Source organism: Mirounga leonina, unplaced genomic scaffold, assembly GCF_011800145.1.
Source record: "Mirounga leonina isolate KUSES-001 unplaced genomic scaffold, KU_Mleo_1.0 Mir_101609, whole genome shotgun sequence".
NCBI classification, from domain to species: domain Eukaryota; kingdom Metazoa; phylum Chordata; class Mammalia; order Carnivora; family Phocidae; genus Mirounga; species Mirounga leonina.
In genome coordinates, this window is record NW_023270164.1 from 3871424 (window position 1) to 3891213 (window position 19790).

General features: G+C 40.3%; 1 protein-coding gene across 2 annotated transcripts in view; it reads right to left on the reverse strand.

The window, feature by feature from the left end:
* Positions 1-11268, reverse strand: part of RPGR (retinitis pigmentosa GTPase regulator) — a 51954-nt gene extending 40686 nt beyond the window's left edge. For both annotated transcript variants that reach the window (XM_035002978.1, XM_035002984.1), the window contains exons 1-6: positions 11068-11268; positions 9249-9374; positions 8454-8546; positions 6915-6977; positions 4565-4723; positions 2998-3147 (exon numbers count right to left, since the gene is read on the reverse strand). In XM_035002978.1, coding sequence (XP_034858869.1) covers positions 2998-3147; positions 4565-4723; positions 6915-6977; positions 8454-8546; positions 9249-9374; positions 11068-11230 — 754 coding nt within the window. In that variant the 5' untranslated portion in view covers positions 11231-11268. The remainder of the gene's footprint in view (positions 1-2997; positions 3148-4564; positions 4724-6914; positions 6978-8453; positions 8547-9248; positions 9375-11067) is intronic.
* Positions 11269-19790: the final 8522 nt, after the last annotated feature.

The window sequence follows — 19790 nt, forward strand, 5'->3', positions numbered from 1 at the left end:
TGAATTCATGACCATCGCTACTAATGAACTAGAAAATGATTTTAGCTGTTTCACATAGAGACCATCTTATTTCTTCTACTTCCTTTTATAGTAAAGCAAAATGACTAGACATTAAGCCCCCATTAGGACATGGATTTTGTCTCGCTCACTTTGGTATTCCAAGAACCTAGCAGTGTCTGATATATGAAACACTCAGTGAATACTTGTTAAATGAATAACTGCTTTTATGAAACTTGTTTTAGAAAATGCATTTGTGTGTGAAGGAAATATGTTGAGTGAGCCTTAAGAGAGCAGATTTTGCTCAGTTAGATAGCACTTCCTCCGGAAAAATTCTCTTATCAAGGAACTCGTGACATTTAATCACTGTCTTGTCCATACTAACACTATTAAAAAAAATCATTTCTAACTTGGAAACAGATTCCATCTGGGAATTGTAGGAGCCAGAAAGTTGCCAATAAGTTGGTAGGTGATTTTTTATGTTCTTACCACACTATGACTATGAGCTTCTCGAAAGCAGGAACTTTTTAGAATTCATTTCTATGAACTGAACTGAGTTCTATAAGGCAGGAGTTTAAACACCTTTGTAGCTACATAACCTGATCTGACACAAAACATATCACCATTCATGTGAGGAGAGAGGTAACACAGCATATCTGGTTGGTTATTATCTGCATGTCTCCAAGAGAACCATGATTGACCATTGACCAACCCCTGGGAATGCGGCCCTTGGAGTGTTCTTTATGTTAGTGACTGATGATTTTGTTTGGTAACCTGAACAACAAATTATGACAGCTTGGGTTCTTAGGGTTGCTTTGAACAACCATCAACATTGATAACGTACACTTGGTTTCACTGTTGAGGGATCGGAGTTTCAGTTGCTGTGACTAGTTGCTAGCAGGGTATGCCTACACAATCAGCACCCCCACATAAAAGCCAAAGATCCTGAGAATAGAGTGGGCTTCTCTGGGCAGGGACATTACACACACATCCCTGTAGTTCAAAGCACGTTCTGTGCAGCAAAGAGTAAGGACTAGGAAGTGTATGCTAGACTTCTCTGGAGGACACATATCTCCTTCCAGCTGTGTTTGCTCTGTATCCTTTGCTGTAATAAATCTTTGCCATTGAGTATAACTCTCAAGCTATTGAAGCTTGAGAGTCCTTCTAGCAAAACAGAACTTGGGGAAGCTGTGGGACATCCAACACACATAATATGCACCACTTAAAACTTGGTTAAATACTACAAACCCAGCTCTACTGATTTTCTGGATTGATCTGCACAGAAAATGAAATTTTCTGAACCACAGTTTTCTATACAGTATTTAGCAAACACTAGCACAGAAGTGCTCTGTCGGCTCCCTTCCTCTTTTTCCCATGCCTCTTACATGAAAGGAGTTACTAAGTCCAGATGAGTTTCTTTCTACTTTTGTCTATAAATTCCTGCTGCTCCTCACACCTTAACATGGGTGAACTGTAAAGTATGTAAAGTATGTATGTCAATAAAGCTGGGTTTGTGTATGTTCTTTGACTTTCTTTTTTTAATTTTTAAAATGTTAATTCCAGTTAGTTGTGTTAATATTAGTTTCAGGTGTACCATATAGTGATTCAACGCTTCCATACAACACCTGGCGCTCATCACAGTGCACTCCTTAATCCCCTTCACCTGTTTCACCCATCCCTCCTACCCCCGCCAACCATCAGATTGTTCTCTAGTTAAGAGTCTGTTTCTTAATTTGTCTTTTTTTCCCTTTGCTCATTTGTCTTGTTTCTTAAATTCCACCCTACAAAGCTGTTTTTTTAAATAAAAGGCATAAATATAAACAAAATAAAAAAGCTCAATGCAATGCCTGTTGGCTACAATGAGCAATTCCTTGTTTTCCTACTGGCTAGAGTTTAGTCATAAAACTGAATTTGGCAGTTTTATTAAAATCTAAAGAGAAGACAATGCTTTTGCTTGGACTTTTATTTGTTTTTCCATCTGTGTTTTTTGTTTGTTTCTTTGTCTCATAAACAAAGTGAGCATAGACTACACCAACCCCAGGAGCCAGAAAGTTGCCAATAAGTTGGTAGGTAGCATTGCCCCAAGGAACACAATGAATTGTTCATTCACTTACTTCCTCATTTGACGATATTTATTATTAGTTTGTTCAAGATACAAGCTGATATAGTGGCAACCAATGCCAGCTGAGTCGGGAGTTTGCCCTCTCTTGGTACCATGGTGCTACCAATTCACTGGGAAATCTGAGCGCCACTGGAATGGGTCAATCAGCACTTTCTAAATCTGAATATGAGGTGCATAGAATGTAAAAGATTTAGAGATATCTAAGAGGGGCCACAAAACTATTCCCTCTAGGTGTTTATGCTGTTAGAAAAACCACCAATAAGATGGAATGATCATACTTCTATCACTCCCTGTGTAGATACAGACTATAACATTTCAAATATTTAACTAAGGCAGAAAAGGTTGCCAGGGAGCCCCAGAAAGGGAGAGACTGGGGATGGTAAGGAAAGTTCCAGCAAAGGAAATCTTATCTCATACTGAGCAATCTTCCTTTTCCATCTACTCTACATCCTTGCTCTCACAGTGAAAGTCTATGACTCCCTTACTGAAACAATAAAAGCTAATTAGCAGGACAAGAGTAGAGTAGGTCTAAGTACAGAGGCAAGTGCACCCAAGGGAAAGTGGCCCATAGATCTCATTTCCAACGCCAAGGAATCCAAGAAGTTTGAGAACCAAAGTTTAGAAGTCTCTGACATACATTTTGCTTTTCTAATATTTTCTAATATTCACTAAAAAAGTTAACATCTCAGAGTTTTGAATTATAAACTGTCATTACTAAAATAGAGAGGCATTGTGACCCAAAACGGACCACAATTATTTCATTACATAGGCTGCCATGGCATTATTTCTACAGAACTGTAAAATGTTAGATTTTATCATTAACTGAATAAACACTTAGAAGTACGAGGTAACATAATGAATCCAAAATGTTGTCTTACTTGTTACAAAAGCTGAATGGTAATATCCACAAGAGATCCAGGAGATAGGTTTCCCAACAGTCACTTGTTGAGGGACACACACATTAGTTATATTTTTTAAACCAATTTGCCCTTCAGAATTGTCACCCCACATAAAAAGCTCTCCATCCTCTATAAAGAAAACACAAGGAGGAAAAAAAGGTTTTAAGAGGTAGCAAGGCTATCGAGTTATTATATTTCCAACACAGCATTTATTTTTTAATTTAGAAAAACTACGTGTCTTGAGAGAAAAGTGCTACTAAGACATTCACACCAGCTAGCTGCATAAGAGTTCAATTTCTCCTATGAAAGGCTTCTATGATGATAAAGGACAGAGGATAACATGATGCTAATCGTGTCCATATTATTATCTCAACTTAACCTTTTCTTAGTCTACTATCTCTGAACAGCAAATGTTTCTTCTTTTCAAGCAGTCAGGCTGCAACTGAACTGGACAGCATGAGCCACACTGGACATTTCCTGGGCAAGTCCCAGGTCAAAAGGGCCTGGAGGACCTTGCTCTTGAGAATACTATAAAAACGAAGTTTTAAAGAAAGACAAAAAAGAAAAAGAAATGCATTTCACTTTTTTTTTTTTTTTACAATTTATACTTGAAAACACATACCATAACTTCAGAGATTAAGGAGATATCTGAGCACATAGAGCATCTCCCAAATGCATTAGCGTGTATTCTTTCTGATTAGGGTTTCAATGGAAGAAAAAGTGAAGCTAGGCAAAATACTTTAGAAATTATCAAGACTTACGTCCTTTAATTTAAAATTTTCAAATCTTTGAAGTGGTTTAATAATAAGGCAAATCAAAGGAAAACTGAAAACAGGAACCACAAGGACGCTGAGAGGCTAAGTGGACGGTGGACGGTACTGCGGGCACGACGCTGCAGATGTGACTCCAGCCCTCCCGGCAGCCGGAGCAGCGCCATGGGCCACACAGCTCCCCCACTGGAGCGGAGAAGCCCACAGCAGCTTCTTCACAGACACTGCGTGTATCCTGGCTCCCATTTTAAAGACACTTCTCATATGGGCTTTGAGAGGGAGGGCAGAGAGATGCAATGACCAATACAGACCATATTTTATTTTATTTTTTAAAGTTTATTTATTTAAGTAATCTCTATACCCAAGGTGGGGCTCGAACTCACAACCCTCCAAGATCAAGAGTCACGTGCTCTTCCGACTGAGCCTGCCAGGTGCCGCCAGACCATATTCTGATAACACATATCTAATAGATTTCTATGTTTCTGACAGCAACCTTATAACGGCTGCAAATATAACGTTCAGAACACACAAATGACGATTTAATATCTACAGGAGTAGATGGAGGCATGGCAGCTACGTGTGTGTTTACATCTAACTCTAAATAAGCACAAAACTGGACTCTATGTCATGATTCAAAGTTCAATTTTTATGTCTTCATAAACACATAGTTAATGAAAGAAAATGAAACAGCAATGCTGGGGTCAGGTGACTCAGTTGGTATATCCTGGTCTAAAGGAAAGGGATGGTTCCCAGCCTGAAGTGGAACAAAGTCTCACCAGTTAGTGCAGCTGAAGTATTGGATCCAGCAGAGAGCTGCTTAATCTTACGCTGGGAAGTAAAAAAACTAATTAGATGAAAAGAGTTTCTCTCGTCAGTGTCACCAAGTCCCAGCTGTCCTTCATTATTTCCTCCAGCTGCGTATACTTGGCCTCCTTCTGCACATGGAAAAGGAAAGAAACATCAATATACCACAGTCACCATCTTTACGAGACAGGCCAGGTACCAGATATTTCCCCTGTTAACAGTGAAGAAAGCTGAAAGCTGACATTATCCTACCATTTATTATCCTACCATTTGGTGAACAACTTTAATTCGGTATCAAAAATCAAGCAAAACAAGCAAGATTATACATGTTTGTGAGATTTTCTAAATCAGTTTAGAGCTTAAGTAGCAACTGAAATGCACAGAATGTGTGGAATGTATTTTCTTGCTAATGCAGCACTTTATTAAATCAGAGCAAAAAGAGGAAAGTAATTTCCAAATTAGTTTATAATCCAAATCAAACTATTTTAAGAGATGTGGTTCATTAATTTTAACTTCCATACCCATTAAAGTTAAGATATAATATGTAACGAGTAAAATGAGGCAAATCCAAAAAGAGTATCATTAGAAACATGAAAATTCTATGTGTATTTTAATTTTCTAGCTAAATAGGAAGGCAGTATAGTATTGTGTTTAGGAGAAAGGACTGGAGAGCCAGATTTCCTGGGTGCAAATGCTGGCTTGCCACTCATCAGCTGTGTGACCTAGGGCAAGCTGTACTTAACTTCTCAGTGGCTCATTTTCCTCATCTGCAAAATGGGGATAAGAATACTGCCTACTTCACAGAGTTGTTTATAAAGATCAAATTAGCTGACATTTATAAAATTCTTAGAACGGCATTTGCTTGTTGTACACACTATGTAAATGTGTGTTAATTACTTTATTAATTAAATATGAAGTGTATCATACCCAGATAATAAAAATTGCCAGTAAGCTCAAAAATAATGAAGATTTTTAAAAACATACCCATATTAAAAATTAGTTATACCTGTCATACAAATGCACATGAAGTTAAAGCCTCACTAAATTATAGGGGAAACTGAGGGCAAAATCAGCCTGAATCAGTAAAAATTTAAAGTTAGATTATATTAGAAAAGATGACACCTAGCTGACGAACCAAGACTAGCTTTCCAACGGAACATACCACAAGGCCACGTGATTTAACACATATCGCGTGAACCAGAGTTGGTGGAATACTAAAGCAGTTCAGAGCATGACATGAGTCAAAGTTGAATAGGCACAGAAAGCTCCATGGAAGAAGACTTATACTGGGTCTTAAAAGATAAGAATCTGAATGAGAGAAAGATATTTTAGCAAGGAAAAAGTATGAATAAGGGGAAAGGCCTGAGGAGGAGCCGGAGGTGGTGAGAATAACCTGAACACAGAAGAGGCTATGGGAGAGAAGGAGGTAAGAAAGGCTGCTCGGTGATCAGTGCCTGGATGTCCATTTGCTCCAGCAGCATCTGTTGAAAAGACTACCCTTTCTCCACTGAATTGCCTTGGCACTTTTGCCAAACATTAGTTGGGCATATATGTGTGGGTCTACTTCTGGACTCTGTTTTGTTCTGATAATCTTTGTCTCTCTTTTTGCAAATAGCCCAGTGTCTTGATTACTGTGGCCTTAGAGGTCTTGAAATCAGTAGTGTTAGTCCTCCGATTTTGTTCTTTTCAAAACTGTTTTGGCTATTCTAGGTCCTGTGCTTTTTCATATAAACTTTAGAATCACCTTGTCAGTTTCTACACAGAGACATACACAGCCCATTTGGATGCTGATTGGAATTGTGCTCACATCAATAGCCTTTTGGGGGTGGCTTCCACTCGCCCTCAGAAAAGAGGAAAGAGCGGGTGCCTGGGTGGCTCAGTCGTTAAGCGTCTGCCTTCGGCTCAGGTCATGATCCCAGGGTCCTGGGATCGAGCCCCGCATCGGGCTCCCTGCTCCGCGGGGAGCCTGCTTCTCCCACTCCCCCTGCTTGTGTTCCCTCTCTCGCTGTCAAAAAAATAAATAAAATCTTAAAAAAAAAAAAAGAAAAGAAAGAGCAAGATCAGGAGCAAGCAGCCCCTGAGGTGTGCGCATAGGTAAGGATGGGCTTCCCCTTGACATAATCCAAGAAAAGAAGATTTTCTGCAGCCAGTTAACATTTATCTATGTATTTTCAAAGGCAAACAAGTGTGCTAACCATTTACATTTTTAAAAATCCTAATCTTATTATTGCCAAGGTACCATTTCTATTAATTTTACAAAGCCACAAATGAGAACTCTGTCCTCAAACTGGGAAAGAAAGTCATACAGATTGAATACTACACCTGTTGAAACTAGGGTGTGGTTCCGTCCACAGGCAGCAAATTTCACTTTTTCAGGTTTTAAAGCTAAAAATACAAAAAAATATGACAATTAAAAGATTTAATGGTTACAAAAATGATAAATAACACAGGTCAAATGGTAACTAAGCAGTAGAAACGAGATTTAAACCCAGGCCCGTCAGACTCCAAAGTTGATGTTCTTAACTAATAAGCCAAAAGTTTTCAGGACATGCTGTGCATCATAATAACCAGCGGAGCTTTGAGAAAAATACAGATAGCTCAGCCCCACCCCTGGGGAATGTGAGTCAGTAGGTCTGCTATGTATTTTTCAAATCTCCACAGGTCATGAATATGTACTGAGATTTGTGGCACTTTATGCTGCCTCCTCACCAACCTGATCTATTCCCTAATCTGCTACCACCATTGTCAAGTTCACCTTCTACCTCACACAATGAAACACTACAAGTCCAATATTCATAGGCATAACCTATGGTAAAGCTCTTCACTCATTCATTTACATGTTCAAAAAAGATTTACAGAACCCCTCCTAAGTGCTTAGCATAGAGGCTGCAAAGATCACTAAGACAGAGTCCCTGGTGTCAAAGTTCAGTCTAGACAATCTGTTACTTCATCTATTAGATATCTGAGAGTAAAGATCATGTGAATAAACCCAGGGTTTTTAAAAAAAAAACAACAAAAAAAACCCCAAACAACCTAGGGTTTATAGTACATTGTGCTCAATAAACACTTTTTGACCAAGTAGAATACTTTGAAAATTCCATAACATTATCTATAAATAGCATGGATATGCTAAATTACAATGACATTTTGAGCTGAAATTAAAAATTTAGCTAAGAAGATTAAGAATACTGCTCTTGGCACATCCCAAAGAATCTCCATCACCACTCAAACTTAGCTGATGTTCACAGGTAACAACCCAACAGAAGCTTTACACATAATGCTAAGAAAGCTTTGTAAAGGTATTATACATCCCATATTTTCTGGGACAGTCCTGATTTAAAATATTTTGTCCTGTTCTTGTAAGGACACTAGTACTAATTAACCCCTAGTCCCGATGTCTCGTTCAGTACAGCTACTCACTATATGCAGCAGGGTAAAGCATAATTCATAAAACCAACAACTACATAGAACCATGATGTCCACAACTCTAACAAATGAGACAAAGCTCAAAATTCTTATATACTGTATTGGTTGTTCTTTGTATATACAATAACAGTAATATTTAAGCAGGTTAACAAACAGGCAAAATAAAAGGATATTCAAGTGCAATACTGGAGAATTATTATTTCCTTTGTGTTCTTCGGGTTTAAAAAGCAATGTGATTTTTAGACCCTAATATATAAAAGCAGTTCTGATTATCATATAAAAAATAAAGTTAAACACCAATAATAGGTAAATAATGGAAACTAAAGAACTAAAGGCTTTATTATTCCTAATATGATATTAAAGAACATCACAATCAATAAAAGTACTTTATGTAGTGCAAGTATTTAAAGCAATAAAGAAGAAAAGACCCCAAACCTTTGACACATGTTGGCTTGTTAACAGTTGACTTTGATCCTAATCCTAACTGGCCCCAGTTGTTACTGCCAAACATGTAAAGTTTATTATTTCCTGGTGGGAAGGAAAAAGACATAAGAAACTGAAGCATTTTCAACATAAAGTCATATGAGATGAAGTCATCACAAAGCAATAAAAAAGCTACACTTAAAAGTTGTATTGCTTTTCCGTGTTGAAACAGGTTACAAGGTTACAAACAGGTTAAAATGAATTGTTTTAACTGTCCATCTAGGGGTTACCAGATTCTGTTAGGTGTAAAAAAGTTTCTAAGAGGGGTGCCTGGGTGGCTCAGTCGTTAAGCGTCTGCCTTCGGCTCAGGTCATGATTCCAGGGTCCTGAGATCGAGCCCCGCATCAGGCTCCCTGCTCAGTGGGAGGCCTGCTTCTCCCTCTCCCACTCCCCCTGCTTGTGTTCCCTCTCTCGCTGTCTCTCTCTCTGTCAAATAAATAAATAAAAAATCTTTAAAAAAATGTTTCTAAGATTATGCAGTAATCACTTTTGATCATATAGATATATTAAAATAAATTTATTCCAAGAAAGTAGTGTGTATACAAAATCATATTTAAATATACCAAGGGGATTCAAAATTTAAAACACTCTCTTGATGAATCAAATTGTCAAGAATTCTCTGATAAAAGAAAGAAAAAACATTATTCTGGTAAAGGAAATATATTCAACATGTTTGAAACGCAGCACATCTATAATATTTAGGGTTCTCTAAGGATTACCATCCTCAGTTAGGATTTCAATACTAACCTGTAACAATAGCAGTATGTTCATCTCCACATGAAAGAAATGTAGGTATATCATTTTTAAACCAAAATTTACTGGGAATATTTTCAGCAAATTTAGTTTTTCCAAATGTAAACACAGCACCCGAACCTGCAAATATACGACAGTATATTTTACAACTTTTACTATGTTGTCTGTTACTATTTTTTTTCAGTAACTTATCTATACAGATTCCTTGTCTTGTGGCAGCTTTGCTTCCGCTCTAGCACTGTTTACATCCTCCTTCTACCTTCAGTCTCACTCCTCAGACTTTATTCTGGTTTTATTTATGAAATCTACTAAATATGTATTATTTACTGGTGGAAAGTAAAAAAAGGAAGGCAGTTCTCAACGCGATACTAAAAGTCCTGCCGTGCCCAGGTGGACCATCTGCTCCCTGGAATGAGCTGACTGATAAAATCCGTGCCCCATTAACACTGGTTAACACCTCACAGTCTAGCCCGATTGAAGGCTTTTCTCCACACATGGGAACAGGACAGTATTGAGTTTCATCATTAGCATCATGTCGATATAGGATGTTGAGATTTAACATTCTTAAGTCATTAAATACTACCTGATCTGAGTAGTATTCACAGACTATTTTGGTCCAGTACCATTTTAGAGAGAGACCAAAAATCCCTACCAGTTTTCAATAACCATTTAAACACACACACACAAGGCCAGATCCAGCTTTTGAGGAAATCTCAAGGAGAATAATCACACATAGGGAACATAAGTATTAATAATAAATGATAATGTACAAGGGACTAGCCACTGTGAAAAACCCTTTGAGAACAATTGTGAGGCGTGTCAATTCAAACTGATAATTGAAATTGAAGAGGCCAGGTTCTAGAACACACTCTGGGTTTTTCTAGAATGAATAATTTTGTTTTGTTCTATTCTGGCTTCCCAGATAGCCTGCCCTGATACCCTCACCCCAAGCCAGGGTTTGGTGGCACTGCTCTGTCACCTGGTATCTATTGTGAAATGGTACTGTCATTTTGTTTACTTTCTAGTATCTCTTACTAGCCTGTGAACTCCAGGAGGTCAGGAATCTAATCATGTTAGAGCCAAGAGCATGGCAGAAAACGCTAAATATATATGTACACACACACACTTGATTCTGCTGTAATCCAGTGTTTTTTTTCAAACTGTTGGTCTCGACCCATTAGTGGGTCAGAAAATCAATTTAGTGGGTCACGATTATCATTTTTAAAGGAATGTACTATAAAAAAGATCTGAGAGCATTCCAAGTGGTTAGAATAAGCACCACTTCATGAAACGTCTACGTCTGTTACACTATACGTGTGGTACGGCGTCACAATGTCAATTGTATTTCTGGAGCTCAGAGAAAAAGTCTTGAAAGAGCACTCGTAATGGCTCCCTCTGCACCCCCTTTCTCTAAGTTGTTTCCCCCCTTCCTTTTACCCCACGCTCTCTAGTCACCCACTCTTTACCGCATTCAATACATGACTGGGTCCTGGGGACCTCGAGGGAGGTACTTTGCGGAAGTTTATAGGGAGGTAAAAACTGCCCCCGCGTTGGAGAAACTCATCGAAAGCTTATTTTAAAAGAAAGAGAAGAAAACACAAGCACCCCCTTCCCCGTGTTTCCCCCCGCCTTCCTTTCCGCTCCTCTCCAGCTTTCGCGGAGGCGCGGCCCGAGCTCCAGACCCAGTCCCGCGGCCGCCGCCCGGGCCTTTCCCCCGACGGGGCGGCCCGGAGGCGGGACCTGGCCGCCCGCCCGCCCGCCCGCGGACCCTCCCTCCCGGCCCGCCGCCCCCCCCCCCGCGGACGCGACTCACCGGGCACCACCTCCTCGGGTTCCCCCATGCTGAGGGCGGTGCGGGGAGCCTGCGCCTGAACCGGAAAGGTGGCAAAGGCGATTCGGTGGGGCCTATGGCAGCACCTCAGTCCCGACGCGGGCCGCGGAAGCCCCCCGGGCCCCCATAGCGACACCCCGGACATCGGCTACTACCGCGTCCCCGGAAGTCAACAAACAGCCGCTAGGGGCAACGGAGGCGGAACGTTAGGGCGCGAGGCGGGGCCGGCGCCGGGGGAGGGGAGCGGAGGGTCGGGCGGCTGGCACGGCGCAGGCGCAGGCGCAGACGCAGCGGGCGGGGCGGTAGAGGCCGCGCGCCCTCTGGTGGCCGGGAGGGGAGGGGCGGCCACGCCGCGCAGTGATGCTTCTGAGCCCGCAACGCTGATGTTGGCGGTTTATCTAGGTCCCGCAGGGACCCCGTAAGCATAGTGACAAACGTCACAAATATCACATGCTCTGTCACTCAGGCTGTGTGACGCAGGCAAACGTCGACACATAACTGTAATAGTACTAGTAATAAGTGACTGTCTCTAACTAAATGAAATAGGGACTCTGCTAAACATCCAAAACGCATTTGTATTCCCAGCATGTAACCCGAGACCTTCCATATACTAGATGCTCATTAAATCTTTAACGAATGAATGAGTCCTACCGCAGTCCTGTAAGGTGGTTCATGTTGCTCCCTCGTGGATGTGTTGATTATACAGTGGAGGAGAGCTGGGGTCTAGTTTAGCCAGCCCAACCTGTCGACAGCTTTGAATGTCTCCCTCTGTCCTCCCCCAGAAGGCTGAGGTGCGCCATCCACTACTGACAGGAAATGCACAAAGAGATTCACCAACATTAGAACACCATTGCTTTAGGGTTCATCCAGAGAGATTTTTCTACAGTCAAACTTTAATTTCCCATACACCATAAAACAAAGAGGCAAAAAGCCAACTTCCAGGATGAGGAAATGTATGTACATGTGCTAGTTGTGGGCACGAGCTCTGGAATCAAAGCTGGATTCAAGGACCTTGTGTGTAGGAGAGCATGTTATTGACTTTCTCAGGAAGTCTGATTAAAACTGGAAGGAGAGATTAAACGAGGCAATACACAAATAATCATTTACTTACAAAGCAAAGTGGGGGGTACAAAGAAAGTGTTTAATGGAGAGCACTGACATGGTGTGAGATGTTAAGAAATGCTTATCTGAAGAAACATCATTAAATCTAAGAACTGAAGAAGGATAAGCTGGGAGAGGTGAGAGAGCTCTGGGCAGAAAGTAAATCATGGGCAAAGGCTCATAAAGAACAGAGCTCTTTCCAGGAGCTCAAAGAGGTAACACCAGCTCATGGCAAAGTGGCAGGGTTGTGGGCCTGTTAAGGATCTGAGATTTCACCCTAAGGACAATGGGAAGCCATTGAGGGGTTTTAGGCAGTGGAGTGACAGGATCAGCTATGTGTATTTCTGGAATCATTCTGCCTGGCTGATTTGTGGGGAATAAATTGGAGCAAGGAGGAGGGTTCAGAGACTACTGCAGATATACCAACAACCAGTCACTATGGCTTAGAATATGGTGTATTGGCAGATCTAGAGCAGGCCGACTTGAAAATGTCTTAGGAGGTAGAATCAATAGGAAATGGTATCTGACTATTGACTCAGGCAGTGCAGGACTACCAAAGAGCTCTTAGAACAGCAGCAAAGGGGGCGCCTGGGTGGCTCAGTTGTTAAGCGTCTGCCTTCGGCTCAGGTCATGATCCCAGGGTCCTGGGATTGAGCCCCTCATCGGGCTCCCTGCTCTGTGGGAAGCCTGCTTCTCCCTCTCCCACTCCCCCTGCTTGTGTTCCCTCTCTCGCTGTGTCTCTCTCTGTCAAATAAATAAATAAAATCTTAAAAAAAAAAAGAACAACAGCAAAGAAGGGCCCTAAATTATTTTGGGAAAAATAAGATATTCTTCGTGTAAGCATCATAATAGTCACTATGGGAAAATAAGAATTTTTAAAAACTTCCTTTAGTTATGCTATGTTTAGTTTTTTTTTAAAGATTTTATTTATTTATTTGAGACAGAGAGTGAGCTAGAAAGTAGGAACACGGGAGGAGAGGGGGAGGGAGAAGGAGCCTCCCCACTGAGGAGGGAGAAGCAGCCTCCCCACTGAGCAGAGAGCCCGATGTGGGGTTCGATCCCAGGACCCTGGGATCATGGCCTTAGCCGAAGGCAGACGCTTAACCAACTGAGCCCCCCAGGCGCCCCAAGTTTGTTTTTTTTTTAAATTTCAAAAAGAGAAAGCACATTTTGCTGCTGAGTGTTCCAGAAAGTATTGATGCAGCTCTACTCCCGGGTTTTCAACATAAGCAAAAAGGGGAAGGGTGGTGCCATTCACTAAGATGGGGCACACCGAGGAAAGAGAAGGAAGGGTGGAGTTAGGCAGGCGGGGTGGGGAGAACATTACAGTTCAGCCTTGAGCACACTAAGGCATCAAAGTGGAGGTGCTGAGCTGAGCAGCCAATTGGCAAGTAGGAGCCCCAGATGGAGAGACATATTTGGGGGTGCCTGGGTCTAGGTAGCCTCGGGAAAGACTTCTAGGTGAAAGACTGGAAAGTGACTATAGAATGAAAAGGAAAGAGAGGCTAGGATGAGTCGTGCTGAAGGCCAACATTTAATGGCCCAGCAAGAGATGATGAAGCTCGAAAGCAGAGAGGAGCCACAGAGAGAGAGCCGACAGAATAGGGTTTCAACAGGAGGGTGTGGTCAGTTGTGTCACGTGATGCTGAGAAATGAAGTAAGGTGGAAACTGCCCCCTGAATTTCTCAATGCATATCATTAATGCTGAAAAGAAGTGTTTGGTAGAGTGATGGAGGAAGAAACAATACTGGAGTAGAGAGTGGGAAAAGATGAAAGAAACAAGTGTGGGTGAACAGTTTGGACATCCAGGAGACTGAAATGGGATGGGAGAGGACAGGAGATAGTATTTGGAGGGGCAAGAGAGGTGGATGGAGAGCTTCTCTTAAGTTTGGAGAGACCTGAGAATGGTGAGGGGCAAAGCAAATAGGAGAGAAAACACAGATTCAGGAGAGTGAAGGAATAACCAATACTATAAGGGAGGAAGAGATGGTATCCAGATTGCCTGTGGAGGGACTAGTCTTAGCTAGAAGGGGAGACACTACTTTAGCATAACAAGAAGAAAGGAAGAAAACCTCCTTGCACAATATACCGCATGTATATATGATATATATATATCATATATATATCATATCTATATCTTATATATGATATATATACATATAAAAAAGATGGTATCTACATAAACTTGATACATATGATACAGATACATATCGCATATGTCATATAATATATAATACTATTGTCTGTCCTGGAAGGGGAGGTACTAGATCATGCACATGGAACACAGTGTGGTGCCTGGGCTAGGGAGTAACACTCAACAGTGTTAGCTCTCATGAATAAGGCAGAGTCATCTACACTCACTGTATCCGCATAACCCAGGCTATGCTACATCGCAAGCAACACTCAAATCTCAGTGGCTTGACACAAACAAAAGTGTTCTTTCCCTCACTCATGCTACATGTCCAACAGGGGTCAGTGGGGAGGATCTGCTTTACCTGATCACTCAGGGGCCGGGACCACTGATCTCATAGCTGCACCATTTGTGACTCCTGACCTCTTTGCTTGCCGTAGCAGGTCTAGAGAGAGAGGAAGCAGGAAATGAAATGTTTCAGGCCAGAGGGAACACGTTTCTGCTTCTTACCACCCCTTGCCAGATCCAGTGTTCTGTGCCCCTGCATACTACGGACAGGCGGGGATAGGGGGGAGCATCCGTGACATTCAGGAAGGAGTACGTATTTCCACCACACCCCCGTAGCCAGATGGTCTCAACCTGTGGAGTCACTTCCCTCGTGCTGGAGAAGGCAAGGAGTTCTGAGCTATAATTTTACGACTCTCGACTGCAGTCCTGTGTTCTCACCGTGTGTGCTCCCCTTCCTAGCTGGCCAACCTCAGGAAATCATGTTGATATAGAGGAGTCATCACATGTCTGACGACATGCACAACTCTGGGCAGTTTCCCCTATTAATTCTAGTTGTTATTCATTTCTGGAGCATTCTGTGTCAACTTAAAAATAGAGGCATGTACGAACAAGGAAGGCATTTGATGGATTATGCTTCCTGGCTGAACTAGTTCCTTTCTTGGCAGCATTCAACAAAACCTTCAAGGCTTGCATTTTGAATTGCATTACAATGCAGTTGCCAACACTGTTTCTTTCTTGGGAATCAGAAAAACAGGTGTATCTCCACTTTGAAAACCCCACTACGAAATCCCATAAACATCCAGACTTACAAATCAGATTCTTTTTTTTATATTTAAGATTTATTTATCTGAGAGAGAGCACACGTGCACACTGGGGGGCAGGGGGAGGCAGAGGGAGAGAGAATCTTAAGCAGACTCTGTGCTGAGCGGGGAGCCTGATGCCGGGCTCAATCTCATGGCCCCGAGATCAATAAATCAGATTCTAATAGCTTCTTTGATTTCTGAAATTTTGTGGTACAGCTCCAGGATATATGAACTGAGGACATACAGGTCCAAAGCCAAGGAATTTCTTTTATAAAAAAGCAACAGCAGCGCCTGGGTGGCTCAGATGGTTGAGCGTCTGCCTTCAGCTCAGGTCATGATCCCAGCGTCCTGGGATTGAGCCCCGCATCGGGCTCCCTGCTTGGCGGGGAGCCTGCTTCTCCCTCTCCCTCTACTGGTCCCCCTGCTTGTGCTCTCTCACTCTATCAAATAAATAAATAAAATCTTAAAAAAAAGAAAAAAAACAGCAGAAAGCAGGCGGGGACTACTATGCTATTACCCCAGGGAAGAAAATTTGCACTTTCTTAATCACTTAATCCAGTATTTAAAAATCTTTAATGCACATAAATATCATCTAGTGGTCTTGTTAAAATTAAGATTCTGATTTAGCAGGTCTCAGGTGGGCCCTAAGAATCTGCATTTTTAACAAATTCCCAGCTGATGCTGATGCTCCTGGCCCATGGATCACACTTTATGTAGAAAGAGTTTAACTCACAGAAAAGCCTAAGAAGTACTTTATTGAAGCAATAAACAAACAGGCTGGTAAATGTGACTATAGATAATTTGTTGGATAAAGGATCTAGTATTCAGAATACGTATAGAATACTAATGAGTCAATAAGAAAAAGACAAAAATATAAGAGATACAAAATAATCAAAGGATATTGCATTCGCAGAGATAAAAATCCAAATGGCCAATAAACATATAAAAAGATATTTAATCTCATTGGAAATAACAAAAATGCAAAATAAGGAATCACGAGATAACGTTTTATACTCATATTATTGGCAAAAATAGTAACATTATTGACTTTAAGTGTGTTTGACTATTTAGGAAAACAGGAAGCTTGCTAGTGAGAATGCAAATTATTACAATCCCATTATTTAAATAATTTGCCAAAACAAAATAAAGCTGAACACGTAACTGTACCCAAAGAGTCATACGTGAAGTTGTTCACAGCAGCATTGTTTATCCTAGAAAAAAGTGGAAATAACCTACATGTCCATCAGTAGGGGAATGGAAAGACTGTTTATTCACACAGGAATGAATATTGTATAGCAGTTGTAACAAATGAACCAGTTCTCCATGTATGGACATGAAGAATTCTCTAAAAAATGTAATGTTGAGAAAAATAAAATTACAAAGTGATATGCACTATATGATGCTATTTTATTGAAAATAATTTAAACATGAAAAATAGAACATTTGTAGGGGTGCCTGGGTGGCTCAGTCCGTTAAGCATCTGCCTTCGGCTCAGGTCATGATCCCAGGGTCCTGGGATCGAGCCCGGAGTCAGACTCCCTGCTTAGTGAGGAGCCTGCTTCTCCCTTTCCCTCTGCCGCTCCCCCTGCTTGTGCTCTCCCTCGTGCTCTCTCTTTCTCTCAAATAAATAAAATCTTAAAAAAATAAGAAACAAAACAATTTTTTCTTTTTAAGTCAACTTGATTGGACATAACCAAAATAAAATAAACGCACCCATTTAAGTGTATACTTTGATGAGCTTTGGCAGAGGTTTATACCATTACACCATGTGACCACCACCCTAAGCCAGGTAAACATTTCCCCCTCCCCTTCCCACTCCCCTCTCCTAGAAAAAAAACCCATTCTGATTTTTCACCAGTCATAGATTAGTATTGTCTTTTGTATAATTTCATGTCTAGTTTCTTTTACTCAGCATAGTGTTTTTGAAATGATTTCACGTTGTTGTGTTTATCAATAATTTGTTCCTTTTTATGGATATACCTTAATTTATTTATCCATTTACCTGTTGATGGACCTTTGGGTCCTTTCCAGTTTAGGGCACTCATAAATAAAGCTGCTACGGCTATTCATGGGTTTGTGTGTGTGTGTGTGTGTGTGTGTGTGTGGACAAATGCTCAAACTTCTTTTGAGTAGATACTTAGTGTTTGTTGTCAGTTTTATGTATTGCGAATATTTTCTGCCAGCCTATGGCTTGCTTTTTCCAGAACTTAAAGAAGAGAAAAGGAAAAAATAAAAAGAACCCAACCAAAAAAAAAAAATCAATGCAGAAAAATAGGGAGTATGTACAAAAAAAAAAAAATTAAACTTTAAACATTTGAAAAGACAATGAACTCTACTATTAAAAGTGCAAATAAAACCATAAAACTTATATTTATTTTTCCTACTAAACTGGCAAAGATTTAAAAGATTGCCAGGAGGGCGCCTGGGTGGCTCAGATGGTTAAGCGTCTGCCTTCGGCTCAGGTCATGATCCCAGGGTCCTGGGATCGAGTCCCGCATCGGGCTCCCTGCTCCTTGGGAGCCTGCTTCTCCCTCTGCCTCTCTCTCTCTTTCTGTCTCTCATGAATAAATAAATAAAATCTTAAAAAAAAAAAGATTGCCAGGATATGGTTAGTAGGAGAATAAGCACATTTATTCACAGTTTTTAGAAATTCAGAAAAAATATGATTTTTTCAAAAATTATAATTTTTTAAAAAATGGTATATCATTGTTACTCAATGTAACCATTTCTACAGATAAGTTCTTTCAGAACTTTTTCCTACAGAAATATAGAAATTTACACCAAGAACATGGGCAAGGATGTTACTGTAGCATTGTTTGTTACAGTGAAAAAGAAAAATAAAGACAACTAAATGACTTCACTAAGCTACTGAATGAATACATTATTGGGCTTCCATACAAGGGGATACTATGCGATCACAAAAATCAATATAATAGTTTTATGTGAACTTAAATGGAAAAAATATCTAAGATCAAATTTTAAGTGATCAAAACACATTGCAAAATAATATGCAGAGTACTATCCCATTTCATAAAAAGTAAATTAACATATGTGCATATATGGATAGGTATGATAAACACATAGGTAAAAATCTGGAGCAACATTTACTACACTGTTTAATAGTAGTTCCCTCTGGGGTGTGGAATTAAGAGGCCTTCTAATTTCTAAGTCATACATATCTGTATGGGTTTAATTTTTTTTACAATTAACACAATTTGCTTTTTCAATCAAAACAAAAGGGTTCAAAATGAAAAATAAGAAATCAAACAACTAATAGAAGTTGTCAATCATAAGAGCTAACATTTCATGAGCATTTACTATGTGGCAGGCACAGTTCTAAGTACTTTACGTACATTAACTTAGTGAATCCTCAAATAACTCTCTGGGGTATATTTTATTGAGTCTCCTCGTTTTACAGATAAAGACATTGAGGTACAGAGAGGTTAAGTAACTTGCTCTAGGTCAAACAGTAAGAGATGGAGCCAAGATTTGAACCCATACCTGTCTGGCTACAGAACCCTAGTTCTCAGGACCATGCTATCTGCCTATTGAGGAAAAATGAAAATATGTCAGGAAGGAAAAAATATAAGATCTTAGTTCATACCAATCCTGAACAAACTGGCCATCTACTGATTATTGTACAAGTTTTGACCATAAAGTAGTAATGATTATGTCTCTTTATTGGTTTTGTTGTATACCACATACCTGATTGAGGCCTTTTACCTACATTATCTCTTTAAATATATGTTCAGAAAGATCAAGCTTCAAAATATATCTGCAAGATTAGGATAATACCCTCTAGGTACATCCATGTTGTCACAAATGGCCAAATCTCATCATTTTTATGGCTGCATAATATTCCTGTGTGTGTGTGTGTGTGGCATCTTCTTTAACCATTCAGCTATCGATGAACACTTAGGTTGCTTCCATATCTTGGCTACTGTAAATAATGCTGCAATAAACATAGGGGTGTATATATCTTTTTGAATAGTGTTTTCATGTTCTTTGGGTAAATACGCAGTAGTGAAATTATTGGATCATAGGGTATTTCTAGTTTTAATTTTCAGACTAAGAGAGACAAATACCGTATGATTTCACTCATATGTGGAATCTAAAAAACAGAACAAATGAATAAACAAACAAAAAAGCAGAATCAGACCTATAAATACAGAGAATAGACTGATGGTTGCCAGAGGGACAGGTGGTAGGGGGATGGGCAAAATGGGTGAAGGGGAGTGGGATGTACAGGCTTCCAGTCATGGAATGAATAAGTCATGGGAATAAAAGGCACAGCATAGGGAATATAGTCAATGATATTGTGATAGTGACGTAATGGGACAGATGGGAGCTACACTCGTGGTGAGTATAGCATAATGTATAAA